Here is a 14,096-nt window from a genome sequence, read left to right on the forward strand (position 1 = left end):
GCCCTTAACCCTCTCTGCTCCAGGGGCACTGTATCATGACTGACCCTGCGCTCTGACCCCAGCTTCCTGGCATGCTGGGGTATGCGAAGAAAAGAATTTGACTGTGCTCTAATGTATATGTGACCAATAAAGACTCATTAAATATATGACCCTGTTGACAAATTGATATTTAGGGCACCCTAGGACACCACATTGTGTTACAGTAATCCTTGCCAGACTAAACAGTGCAATTCGGAAACTTTGTTTTTTAGAAGAAGTACTGACAATAGCTGACAAAAGTCATGAAATAAAGAGAGAGGTGGCTGTGTTGTGTTAATGGCGTGTTAGTATAAATGTATTATGAGGAAGTGTGAAGACAGCAAGACATGGGATGAGCGTGAACTAATAGAATATAAAAAACTACCAGTCAAATGTTTGGAGACACTTGGAGAATAAAATGTTTCTCATGATCTTCAAAACCTTTTGATCTGAAAGTGTATGGTTGAATGTTTGAAATCGGTGTTGTAGACAAAGATATAATTATGCCAACATATTCATTTCTTTCATTAGAAAACTATCATTTTATTTACAAAAAAATATTTTTAAAGGGATGACTTGGAGCAAAATATTCTGAAAAGCAGTCAACAAGTGTCCAGCATAAGTGGGAGGTCCTTTAATACTGTTTAAAAAGCATCTCAGGGGGATTCTTCAAAAAATCGGTGAAACCATGCCAAGAATACATTTCAGGAAATTCTACGTGCCTTGTGCCAGGTCTGCCCCTGATTATATAAGTTATATAAGTCTCTGTTATGTAAGTCTTTTTTTTCTGCCTTCGGACAGTAAGGGGTTTGGTCAAGAAAACAAAACAAGATCAGCACAGAAAGTGAGAGACCATGGACGGAGAGAATATGACTAAGGTAGAGATGAAAGAGCTCATTCCAGCAGAAGTACCAGACGATAAGGATACAGAGAAAGGCAACATGGAAGGAACAAAAGGTAAAAAAAAAAAATTAAGAAAACCTAAAAAAGAGTTTGCATTGATAGCATTGTGTCTTCTCCAAATGGGTATTTGGAAACTGATAAGCTACTTACACTTAAACCTTAGCAAATTTCCAAATAAATTCTTCTGCTTGTACCTTTGCCATGCCTGACTTTTTGTCCAGGGGCATCACGCATTCAGGCCTGGCATTGCGCATTCAGGTATATAGCCCTGAAGGTTTTTTCCTTTAACCCCATTGTTGTACCAAAATCTGATGCACAGACAAATCATACTCCCCTTTGATTTTTCACAGAACTAGCACCAAAAACATATACTGTACATGGAAGATGTCTAAATCTAAATTAATAAGTAGAAACTGAATTCGTTTATATAAAAGGTGCAAAGAAACATGGCAGATGCATTCTACTTGAAACTGCCGAGGCTTTGAAAGCATTAGGTATAAAGATTCAAGTTGCCAAAGCAAAACTATTAGTTTCACATTGAAATGAATGTCCTGCTGCCTGACCTTCAGAGCCAAGACGTTTGTGCTGTTGACATTCCTTATTAGTTCATGCAGTGTTTTGTAGTAACGTGTTGTATTACTCTTCCCATTGCACTTATATATACGTGTATTTTAAAAATACTAATATTTAATCACGTATAATCATAATATTAAAAAACTATTTTTTCATGAAAGTAGACTTTATATAGAGTTTATCACACAATATATATTCCCCTACATTGTCTAATATACAAGGCAATTAAATGTTTGCAATCCAGTGTTTGAAGTGGGAAAAAATGCCAGTTCTCCCCTTATTTACATGTTGGCGTGTGTGTCGGCCAGTAATGGCTAATCATTAAGTATTACTTTCTGAATTTCTTCAGTGAATAAAAGATACTAGGAGATATCGCTGAAGTTCACGACCACTTGCCAAACTATTAATTTTATAATATAGAACAAAACTTATATAATAATTAATAATTTAAGAATGTAATAATATATGTATGTTACTGTAATAATGTAATAATATAATAATGCAATATCTGCATGATACTTGTATAATACTATATACTTATTAGTTTTGTTATTAATATGTTCTGTATGTGTGTGTGTGTTTATCATAATTTTGTTGCATGTAAATACCTTATTCAGATAATCCAATTAAAGGAGATATATGCGCATGCTCAGTTCGAATTGTGGGTGTTAACAGATGCTTAGCTGTAAGTTACCTATTTAAGATTGGCAACTCAGGCATACTTACAACAAGCAAGAATACAGGAATATTTTGATGCCTGTATGCATATAAACATCATATTCGGAATGTGGGTGCAACCAGAATATAGACTTTAAACGGAATTTGATGTGCATGTAAATGTACTCATTGTCTGACTCACGTGTTCACTTTGTGCTCCTTTGGAGCCAGGTCAACATGATTGGCATTAATGTTAATTAGCATTATTGTTAGGTTACTTAGATTAGCATTAACGTTATATTACATAACGATAGATGAACATTAACATTATTTATCTTGAATTTTAAAAAGAAACCTAAAAAAATTAATTGAGACTTGTCAAGAGAACGGGAACAGGTGAGCACCACATAGTGCCCCCTGGGTAATGTAGTTTATGTAGGGTAATTATGAATTGCCCAGAACCTGTTATGGAGATAGGCAGAAAAGAGGACCGGCAGCTTTTGAGAAGTGCCGGCATGCAAGAAAAAGTCATGGTACGCCAAAGAGTAAAATGTATAAGTGCTAGTACTGTGTACCAGTGAGTACTGGCTCACTTTGAGCACTGAGTGTAACTGTAGGCCGGTAGATGGCATACTCTCACATTTTTTTTTTAAAAGTTGTATGAAAGGTATATGTCAATGTTTCATTATATCTCAAAAAATAGAAGTAGGGCGCATGGTGGCTTAGAGGTTAACACGTTCACTTCAGACCGCCAGGGTTGGGGGCTCGATTCCCACTGCAACCCTGTGTGGGCAGAGTTTGCATGTTCTCCACATGCTGCGGGGGGTTTCCTCCCCCAGTCCAAAGACATGCATGGTAGGCTGATTGGTGTGTCCAAAGTGTCCATAGTGTGTGAATGTGTATGTGATTCTGCCCTGTGATGGATTGTCACCCTGTCCAGGGTGTACCCCACCTTTTGCCCTATGCTCCCTGGGATAGGCTCCAGGTTCCCCATGACCTTGTAGGATAAGCGGTATAGAAAATGGATGGATGGATGGAAAGTAAACCAAATTATTAGTCATATTAGTATATATGATTTAAATAATTAAATTGTTTCTAAACAATTTTCCAACATACAAAGGTCCAAAAAGCCTTGTCATGTTTTTCATTAGATTTTTTTTCAGTGGTCTATTAGATGAGGAAGGCGAGGAGGGTGAAGACGATGTGATCCTCCTGACAAATTTCTATCGGCCAGTCAGTGCATTAAGGGAGGGGTCTCCCTCCCCAGTTCAGGCAGAGTTTGACCTTATTGAAATGTACTGGATGGCAGCGGCAAAACTATTGCTTGGCGGTCGCAGCAGGTGGGCCAGGGAATGGAGAGAAATCTTCCCTGGTCACAGCTCATTCCCACATTCCCTGTGTGCAATTCAGATATGAAACTTTTTTGGGATAAACCTTTTTCACAAGCTTTTCTAAGCTGGACATCCACAATATGGAGGACTTAGGGATGTCAAATCCCCCTCCAGTTGAGCTGTCAGTGGCTCATCATCTCCACCCTAACCACAAGGCATCGTTTTCTTCCACCTCAACTTTGTTGCCAGGACGTACTGAGTGCTTAACAGCCTTGGTTTTACAGAAAATCTACTGATCTTCAGGCTTGACAGTGAGGGCTCTTAATGCCATGTCTTTCCTCACTGCTTATCAAGTGGAGCTCATAGAGGAAATGGGGAGGCAAATGGATACTGTTACACCAAACCTGGCTCTCTGGGAAGAAAGCTGTGTTATTGCAGATCTCAGCCAGAGAACATCTAGGGGTGTGTTCCAGAGCTGTGGTCGCAGCATTGGATTAGACTGGCAGTGATGGGCAAGTGGGCTCTGTGGCTGGGACAGTCGCAGCTGTCAGACAGAGAGAAGGTGGACACCCCAGCATTGCAACCCCCCTGGAGTGGGCAATCAGGCTTTAGGACGTCACCTCAATTGTTTTTAGGCTCGATGCTACAGAGTATGAAATTAAATTTGTGTCAAAAATATTGAACGTAACTTTTCAAGAAACAAAAAAAATATGCACACTCAGTGACAAAAAAATTAACATGGTCTACAAATAAACAGCATTCTCTTTCATCAGTTTTCTAAGCCTTGTTTTTGCTAATCATGGTTCATGAATACGCTGCCAGAATTTTTGTTTAAGCTTTAAAAGCTTTTGTTTATGCTCCACAAGTTTGCTTGGCTACCTGAAGACTGTAAGAAAACCTTGAGAGATCTTCCATTTGTTCCCGAGCATTAAGACCAACATTTGGTCCTAATGTTCTGGAACTGTTGGAAAAGAGGATAAAGCTGTCAGAGGTCACTTGTCAACTGATGCAGGTGCAGTGCTACCCTACCTTTAGGAAGCCAGCAGTTCAGACCTCATCTATCTATGACATCACTATGCCGCAACGTTTCTACTGGCAAGCTACGCCTCAGTCACTGGCCCCTCAAAGACCTCATGTTACTGAAGATGTTAGAGCCTTTCAGCCACCTCATCGACCATTGCCAGGAGGACCCCGTCAGCGACCCCCCACGACCACTAAAAGTCGCATACATAAAGCCTGAGACACTCAGGCCAGCAGTTTATCATTTTTCTATAGGACAGTTGGAATACTGGAGGACCAACACAGCAGACCCCTGGGTTTTGATGACTCCGATCAGGGGATACACTCCACAGATTCGATGCCGGCCTCCCAAATTTCCAAGGATTGTTCCTACGATTGTTAGAGAAGCAATTCAGACTATGGCACTCTCTTGGGAAATTTATTCACTGTAAGAGAAGGGAGCCATAGAAAAAGTTCATCCCCTTTCTCACGGAGACGGGTACTATTCAACATATTTTCTTGTTCCAAAGAAGGATGGTGGTTTCCACCCAATTCTTGATTTGAGGCATCTGGATTAGTTCCTGAAGTCCCTTTCTTTTTGAATGCTGTGCACAGCTGATGTTCTTCAGTCTGTAGAAGCAGATGATTGGTTTGCAAGTGTCGACTTGAAAGATGCATACTTTCACGTCTGAATTGCTGTTCACCACAAAGTTTCTGCGTTTCAGTTTCCTGAATCAAGCCTACCAATTCAAGATGCTACCTTTCTGTTTTCCCCTTGCTCCTCGTGTCTTCACAAGTTGTGTGAGCGTGGCTCTATCTCCTCTTTGGATGAGAGGTATGCGTATTCTGCCTTATTTGGATGACTGGCTTCTTTGTACCCCCATGAATTGGCAGTCTGCGCAAGACTCCAGACTGCTTTTGAGATATGTGCAGAAGTTGGGTTTTTTTTTTGGTGAATGGGAAAAAGAACTGTCTGATTTCAAAAGAGACCACCACATTCATAGGAATGACCCTGAATTCCTACCTGATGTCTGCCACCCTGTCTCAGGAGCAAGTTACTAAAAAAGGTAAGTTTTAAGGTAAGTTACTCAAAAAAAGTAATCCACTACAGATTACTAATTTCTACTATAAAATTGTAATCTGATTACTTTAATGATTACTGCATGTAAAAAGTAACCAGATTACTAATTACTTTATTTTCATGTTACTTTCAAAACCTATCAAACCTACAAAAATACACAGTGAAAGTCAACTTTTTCTGATCATGTCATACATGATCAGAAAAAGTTGGATTTATCATAACACTTACCTTGGGTATTGTCACTGTTTGTAGAACTACCAAACCAATAAAATATAAAACTTTTCTAACTGGGCTAGTTTGGTGTTGCTAGCCAAGGGGAGGCACAGCTAAGCTATCATTGTATAAGTTGCAAAGTACATTATCTTTCCTTATGCTCTGCTCATATCGTGTTCACATAAACTGAAAGTCATATAGACATTTACACACCTTGTTTTCCTGCTCAGCGTCAGAGGATGTTACTGTTTCAGTTTCCCCTTTACTGGTTAAAAAAAAATCGGTGTATATCCATTTTCCCTCACACTGACTGAGAGTGTTTGGCAGAATTGAAAGCTGTCAGCCAATAAGACACAAGTGTTTCCATGTATTTTCCTGTAAACCCCGTCTGATTGGTTTCGCCTCCATTTGCTGAAGATATAAAATTACAGACGGTCTTCTTTTATTGACGTCCAGTTCCGCAGTGACAAACCGCTCCAAGTGGAGAATTCAGGGCTAAAGAAAAAATCTTCGGGGAAAAACGTGATTTATTTAAAAATTTTATTTTACTTAATATTGTTTTCTTAACAATAAATTTGTAAAGCAAGTAAGTAATTTTATTGACATCAGTAACTGTAATCAAATTACATACATTTTAAATGTAATGCGTTACATTACTGCATTATCAGAAAAAAGAATTAGATTATAGTATAGTTACACCCAGTATTACATGCTCAGGAGCATGTGGCGAACATTCTGCAATTTTGGCACAGTTTTGCCCGGGTGTCTCTTTGCAGTGTGAGGTGGTCCTATGACTAATAGGGATGTTCACAGTAGCTGCAATGGTGATTCCTCTGGGTTTACTCCTCCTCAGACCACTCTAGATCCCACCAGACATTACCATCGACTGATTGTAATTTCTCACCGTTGCATATGTGCGTTGAGATGGTGGAGACAGGTAGATTTTCTGAGGGCAGGAGTGCCCCTGGGTGTTGTTCCCTCTCATCAGGAGTTGGTTATAACAGATGCTTCCCTCACAGGGTGGGGGGCAACATGGAATCAGAGGGGTATTTGCGGGCGCTGGACACCGACCCAGGCCACAGAACATATCAACCTGCTGGAACTATGTGCAGTTTTCTTAGATCTGTCTATTTCCTGTCGGTCCAGACAGGCTGCCATGTTCTCGTTCGGTCCAACAATACCTCCACAGTGTTCCATCTGAACCATCAGGGTGGCACAAAATCCTGCAGGTCTCTACAGCTTGCTCACAAGATCCTGACATGGTGTTAGCCATGACTCACTTCATTGAGGGCAGGTCATATTCCAAGAGTGTGCAACCAGACTGCGGATGCTCTTTCCAGGGACAAAGTACATCCAGGCAAATGGAGGCTTCATCCAGATGTAGTGCAGGAGATCTGGCTACGATTTGGAAGAGTGGAGATGCACTGTCTCATGAATGGCACCACGATGGCCAGCCAGACCATGATTTCCTTTATTCCTTTGAGACTGAGACTACTGACAGGCAATCCATGGTAGCTTCCCCTCAAGAAAGACCTCCTCTCCCAGCTGGCACCCAGATCCAGCTTGTCTACAGCTTTAGGTCTGGCCATTGGGTTAAATCTTTCTCTGTAGCATTGTGACCCTGCGGTTATTCACACCATCTCTAATGCTAGGGCTTTTCCACATGACAGATTTATGCTTCCCATTGGAAGATTTTTTCTGCATGGTGTGATGAGCGAGGGCTTGATCCTGCAACATATGACATTCTGAGCATCTTAAGCTTTCTTCAACATTTACTGGAGGTGGGCAAGGTGGCTTCCATGTTGAAAGTGTATGTTGCCGTGATTTCTGCATGTTCTAGTTCATGGATCTTCTCTGGGATCTGACAGTCTTGTCTGCAGTTTTCTGAAGGGTGCACACCGTCTGAACCTGTCATATCGCAGCAAACAAGTGACTACATTTCCCATCCTGCACTGCGGCCGACAAATATGGCCGCCATGGACTGCAATTCCCAGAACACTCATTCATTCTAATCACGCACACCTGCATCCAATCTTACACACAGCCACACCACAGTTTAAAAGGACTTTTGAGGCATTCACTTTTTGCGAAGAATTGAGTGTTATCACCATACCAAGTGTTTGTACCCTGTTCCTCATTTTGATTCTGTTACAGCTCAGTCAGATCAGAACTCAAATTCCCAAGATGCAACCCTCACTTCTCATGCACGCATGCGCTCACCATCCCCGGAGTTCTGATCAGACACAACTGGCACCAATCTACGCACACTCTCACCGCTAGTACTTAGGAATGTCATTCACCCAGAATCTATGGGAAGTATACGTTCAGTCAACTCGTTTCTCTGCGTTACCAAGCCATTCTGGTTAGTTTGTCTTCTCGTGATCCTCGACCCTTGTTTCCGGTTTTGACTACACTCTCTGCCTGACCCCATTTGTGTTGTTCATCTGATCGCTTGACCTTTGCCTATCTTACGACTACGTTTCTTGTACTTCCTGATAAGACGCTCTACACCTGCCACCCGCTCCTGCTTCCGTGCCGATTCGAGATTCGTGATAGATTCATGTTCTTTAATCTTGTTTCTCATTCTCAATTCTTGCCTTGCCTCATTTATGCCTATTTGCAGATCGCCTGACCCATTGCCTGTTTTTGAACACACTATTGTCTCATGATTTGGATTTGTCTGCCTGCCTCTCTTTATTAAAAGCTCTTATCTGCACTTGCATCCGTCCTAACCTCCATTATGTCCAATACGTGACAGAACCCTGCTCAGAATGCTCACTTTCCAGTGTGGAATTTGCCACTCGTGCTTGCATTCCTTTGCTCATCCCAGTTTGAGCCCTTGCAAAACATTGCAAAACAGTCCTTGAAGACTGCTTTTTTGTTGGCTATTGCTTCTGCAAAACGAGCCAATGAGTTGCACCTGCTGTCTGTTAGTGAGTTGTTCTTGCATTGGTTGCCAGATGACTCCAGGATGGTCCTATGTCCCAATCCTTCTTTTCCTCCCATAGTCCTTCTTCCTCAGTTCATAAACCAGCACATTGAATTGGCCTCTTTTCATACTTCTTCATACAGGGCCTGACCCAAGTGCCCAACATTTGTGTCCTGTTCATGCCTTGAAGTGTTATGTAAGCTTTACTACTCAATTTAGACAGAAAGGTGCTCCAGTGTCGAAGCAGAGGTTGTCGCACTGGATAATGGAGACAATTGCGTTGGCTTACAAGGCAGCAGGGAGATCATTGCCCTAGAGACTAACTTGTCATTCCACTAGGGATATCTCATCTTCTCAGGTTGTTTTTAGACTAGTTTCCTTGGCGGATATCTGAACTGCTGCTACCTGGGTTTCTCCATGCACGTTTGCTCGGTTTTATAAGGTCAAAATTGTTCCTCATCATGCCGTTAGTTCTTTGTTTCTTCAGGAGCGGTGTTAAATTTTCATCCGGTGGGTGGCATTCCTCGTGACTATGATGGCATATGTCATCTAATAGTGTTACACTGCCTCTGGAGGTCAGTAGGAAGGAAACAGAATTCTAATTACGCATGTAACTGTGGTTCTGTGAATTCCGGATGAACTCCATTACTCAGTTATTACTTAGTTATTACTTCTGTTATTAGAGAACCGGGGTTACGTAAGTAACCTAAGGATCTGCCGTTTTTTGCACCCTTTAGCCGAATGAATTTCTGCTTATTAATTTAAGTTTAGACATAGCTTTAATGTATGTTCTTGGTGCACCTGTGTGAAAAATTGATTGATGACCGGCTATAATAAACAGAGGAGCGTTCAAACTTGCTGCACCGTGTATCAACTGTGTGACATGTATGCACACGAAGTGGAGTATGATTTGTCTGGGTGTTAGATTTCGATACAACACACTGGATGATTTAACAGTTCAGCTAACACCCCTGTCTTTGTCAAACTTTCTCATTTAAAAAAAACATTTGTTCATCCCCTTTTTGTTGTTTCCCTAGAAGCTGATAAAAAGGCAGAAGAAAAATAAAAAAAGAAGAAGATACTAATGCATACTGCAAACTGAACAATCCAACAGTAGATACTTATAATGCTTCAATGTCTACTTCCACTGCCAAATGCAAGGAAGCTACTACCTTTACTTTTTTAAGCAAAAGCAAAAAATACAAGTCAATAAAGATAACAGAGACTTCATCGGTCAATAGTGTGAAACAGATGTCTCTGCATTTTTACACTCATAGCACTTATATAATATATATATAAAATATAGCTAAAAATATATAAATATAAATATGTTACATAAAAATATAGCATGATATAGTAAAATGGGCATGTTGTTATATAATCAGGAATATGGAATGGAAGTGATCAAAAAGTAGGTTTAACTTATAGTGCATCTGGAAAATATTCACTGTGCTTCACTTTTTCCATATTTTTTTTATGTTACAGCCTTATTCCAAAATGGATTAAATTAATTATTTTCCTCAAAATTCTACAAACAACACCCCATAACGACAACATGAAAGAAGTTTGTTTGAAATCTTTGCAAATTTATTAAAAAAAAAAAAAAAAAAAAGCACATTTACATTTGCTCAAAACTTTGTTGAAGCACCTTTGGCAACAATTACACAAGTCTTTTTGAGAATGATGCTACAAGCTTGGCACACATATTTTTGGGCAGTTTCTCCCATTCTTCTTTGCAGGACCTCTCAAGCTCCATCAGGTTGGATGGGGAGTGTCAGTGCACAGCCATTTTCAGATCTCTCCAGAGATGTTCAATCAGGTTCAAGTCTGGGCTCTGGCTGGGCCACTCAAGGACATTCACAGAGTTGTCCTGAAGTCACTCCTTTGTTACCTTGGCTGTGTGCTTAGGGTCATTGTCCTGTTGGAAGGTCTGAGGTCCAGAGTGCTCTGGAGCAGGTTTTCATTAAGGATGTCTCTGTACATTGTTGCATTCATCTTTTCCTCGATCCTGATTAGTCTCCCAGTTCCTGCTGCTGAAAAACATCTCCACACCATGATGCTGCCACCACCATGCTTCGCTGTAGGGATGGTATTGGCCAGGTGATGAGTGGTGCCTGGTTCCCTCTAGCCATGACGCTTGCCATTCAGGCCAAAGAGTTCAATCTTTGTTCAATCTTTGGTCTGAGAGTCCTTCAGGTGCCTTTTGGCAAACTCCAGGCGGGCTGTCATGTGCCTTTTACTGAGGAGTGGCTTCCATCTGGCCACTCTACCATTCAGGCCTGATTGGAGAAGTTCTGCAGAGATGGTTGTTCTTCTGGAAGGTTCTCCTCTCTCCACAGAGACACACTGGAGCTCTGTCAGAGTGACCATTGGGTTTTTGGTCACCTCCCTGACTATGGCCCTTCTCCACCGATCGCTCAGTTTGGCCATGCAGCCAGCTCTAGGAAGAGTCCTGCTGGTTCCAGACTTCTTCCATTTATGGCTGATGGAAGGCACTGTTCTCATTGGGACCTTCAATGCTGCAGAAATGTTTCTGTACCCTTCCCCAGATCTGTGCCTCAATACAATCCTGTCTCGGAGGTCTCCAGACAATTCCTTGGACTTCATGGCTTGGTTTGTGCTCTGACATGCATTGTTAACTGTGAGAGCTTATATAGACAGGTGTGTGCCTTTCCAAATCATGTCCAATCAACTGAATTTACCACAGGTGGACTCCAATCAAGTTGTAGAAACATCTCAAGGATGATCAGTGGAAACAGGATGCACCTGAGCTCAATTTTGAGTGTCATGGCAAAGGCTGTGAATATTTATGTAAATGTGCTTTTTTTGTTTTTTATTTTTAATAAATTTGCAAAGATTTCAAACAAACTTTTTTCATGTTGTCATTATGGGGTATTGTTTGTAGAATGTTGAGGAACATAATGAATTTAATCCATTTTGGAATAAGGCTGTAACATAACAAAATGTGGGAAAAGTGAAGCGCTGTGAATACTTTCCGGATGCACTGTAAGTGTAATGCACAGAGCATCATTTTCCAAGCACTGTGTTGAGGTTTAGCTATATATTTTATCACATTTATATTCTAACAACTATTGCAGAAATATTTAAGAGTAGTTGAAATTGTTACTGTAGTAACAAGAGTTTGAAAAAAAAAGTTTTTATTTTTTAAAATTTTTTTTTTATTTTTTAATTACAGTTTTGGATGTTTTGAATGACTGTAGGAGTTGCACATGTAAAACAAAATGTTTCATATAACATTAGCTTGTTCCTTTACACTGAAGTGTATAGATGTTGAACGAGAGTTAACCTTTTTTGGTTGCAATAAATGACCAAAATTAAAATGTAATAAATAATAAGTCATAGATAAATATCCCTTATATGCTATGAATATGTTTTTTAAACTTCACTGATTTGATTAAATTTAATTATAAAAATAAATTTATTAACCACTGGATGAATACATTTATTAACCAATGGTCTCTAACCATTGGATTTAACAATGTCAAACTATTAACATAAATAGTACATATCTTTTTTTGTGTCTAATTTATTTATTCATTTTCATATGGTTCATTTACATGTGATTCATTTACATGTGATTCATTTTCATGAGATTCATATTCATGAGATTCATATTCAAGTGATACATTTTCATGTGATTCATTTATGTATGATTCCTTTACATGTGATTCATTTTCATGTGATTCATATTCAAGTGATACGTTTTCATGTGATTCATTTACATGTGATTAATTTACTAATTTGCTTCTCTTTAAATCCAGTTTTAGACTGTGATATTTCAAAGGTCTTTCCAGATTATTACTTGCTACACTGTATGAGAAAACCCCAGTAAAATTGACTGAATTCTATAATATAATTTGTTCACCATGTTAGGTTTAAATCCTCTAAAAACAGATTTGCAATTAAATAACATTACATCCTTCAAAGCATTGGCATGTTCTGCTTACTCTCACAATCCTCCAAACTCCCACACCCAAAGTCTCCATAAACAAATGAGACAGCAGTGTATCCTACAAAAACCAAATGTTGTCCACAATCTGATAACAGCTCAGAGAGCAAACTGGACTAACCAACAAAATTACCAAGACTGATAAACATTCTGCACACAATAATAAATATAATGTCCTTACCTTTTAAAGACTTGTAACAAATAATATAACAGTGTAGCACGTAAAGCCAAGGAGTTAACACTAATAAAATTAAATAAACAGAAACTCTAACCCAGTCAGGGCATCAATAAATAAATAGTACATTTCATCATTTTAAAGAAGCAAAATGTATGAAAATAATTTGATAAATAATTTTCTCATATTGAATCAACTTTGTCATTATTTCTTCTTCCCATGAAAGCAAAGAAAGAAAAAGAAAAAGACGAAGAAGGAGAAGAAACTAATGTGTACTGCAAACTGAAGGATCCATCAGAAAATGTTTATATGGCTGCGATGTCCAGTTCCACTCCAAAACACAATGACGGTAATATAGATCAAATACAAATGTACTTGTTTCAGCAAAAGGTTAAATGAAGTAAGAATGTGGCACAACTACACATTACAGTTATGTGATAAGGTTGATAAGGTCTAATGCATGTAAAAAGGTGGTAACACAGTGCCCTCAACTAATATTGGCACCCTTGGTAAATATGAGCAAAGAAGGCTGTGAAAATTTGTCTTTATTGTTTAACATTTTGAACTTTTGTTTAAAAAAAATAATCACAAATTACTCTGCTCTCATGGATATCAAACATGTGGAATATATGGCACCCTTTTCGTCAATACTATGTGCTACCTCCCTTTGCCATGATAACAGATTCTGAGTATTCTCCTATAATGCCTTATGAGGTTGGAGAATACATGGCAAGGGATCTGAGACCATTCCTTCATACAGAATCTCTCCAGATCTTTCAAATCTATGCTGGTGGACTCTCCTCTTCAGTTCACTGCACAAATTTTCTATGGATTTCAAGTCAGGGGACTGGGATGGCCATGGCAGGACCTTGATTTTATGGTCAGTAATAAATTTTTTTGTTGATTTTGATGTATGTTTTGGATCACTGTCCTGCTGGAAGATCCAACCATATCCCATTTGAAGCGTTCTGCCAGAGGCATTCAGGTTTTCATTTAATATCTGTTGATATTTGATAGAGTCCATGATGCCATCATGTATCCTTACATCATTGTGCTGTATCCTTACAAATTGTCCAGCTCCTCTGACAGAAAAACAGCCCCAAAACATTAAAGAGCCACCACCATTTTTTAACTGTGGGCATGAGGTACTTTTCCATATGGCAACCTCTCTGTGTGCACCAAAACCACGTCTGGTGTTTATTGCCAAAAGGCTCTATTTTCGTTTCATCTTACCATAGAACCCTATC

General features: G+C 39.5%; 1 protein-coding gene across 1 annotated transcript in view; it reads left to right on the top strand.

Moving 5' to 3' along the window:
* The first annotated feature begins 777 nt into the window (after nucleotides 1–777).
* LOC124625945 (natural killer cells antigen CD94) overlaps nucleotides 778–14,096 on the top strand; it is a 28,158-nt gene continuing 14,839 nt past the window's right edge. The window contains exons 1-2 of the mRNA XM_017470282.3: nucleotides 778–975; nucleotides 13,076–13,198. Of these exons, the coding sequence (XP_017325771.1) occupies nucleotides 873–975; nucleotides 13,076–13,198 (226 nt within the window). The 5' untranslated portion in view covers nucleotides 778–872. The remainder of the gene's footprint in view (nucleotides 976–13,075; nucleotides 13,199–14,096) is intronic.

The sequence above is a fragment of the Ictalurus punctatus genome, chromosome 1 (assembly GCF_001660625.3).
Source record: "Ictalurus punctatus breed USDA103 chromosome 1, Coco_2.0, whole genome shotgun sequence".
Lineage (NCBI taxonomy): Eukaryota > Metazoa > Chordata > Actinopteri > Siluriformes > Ictaluridae > Ictalurus > Ictalurus punctatus.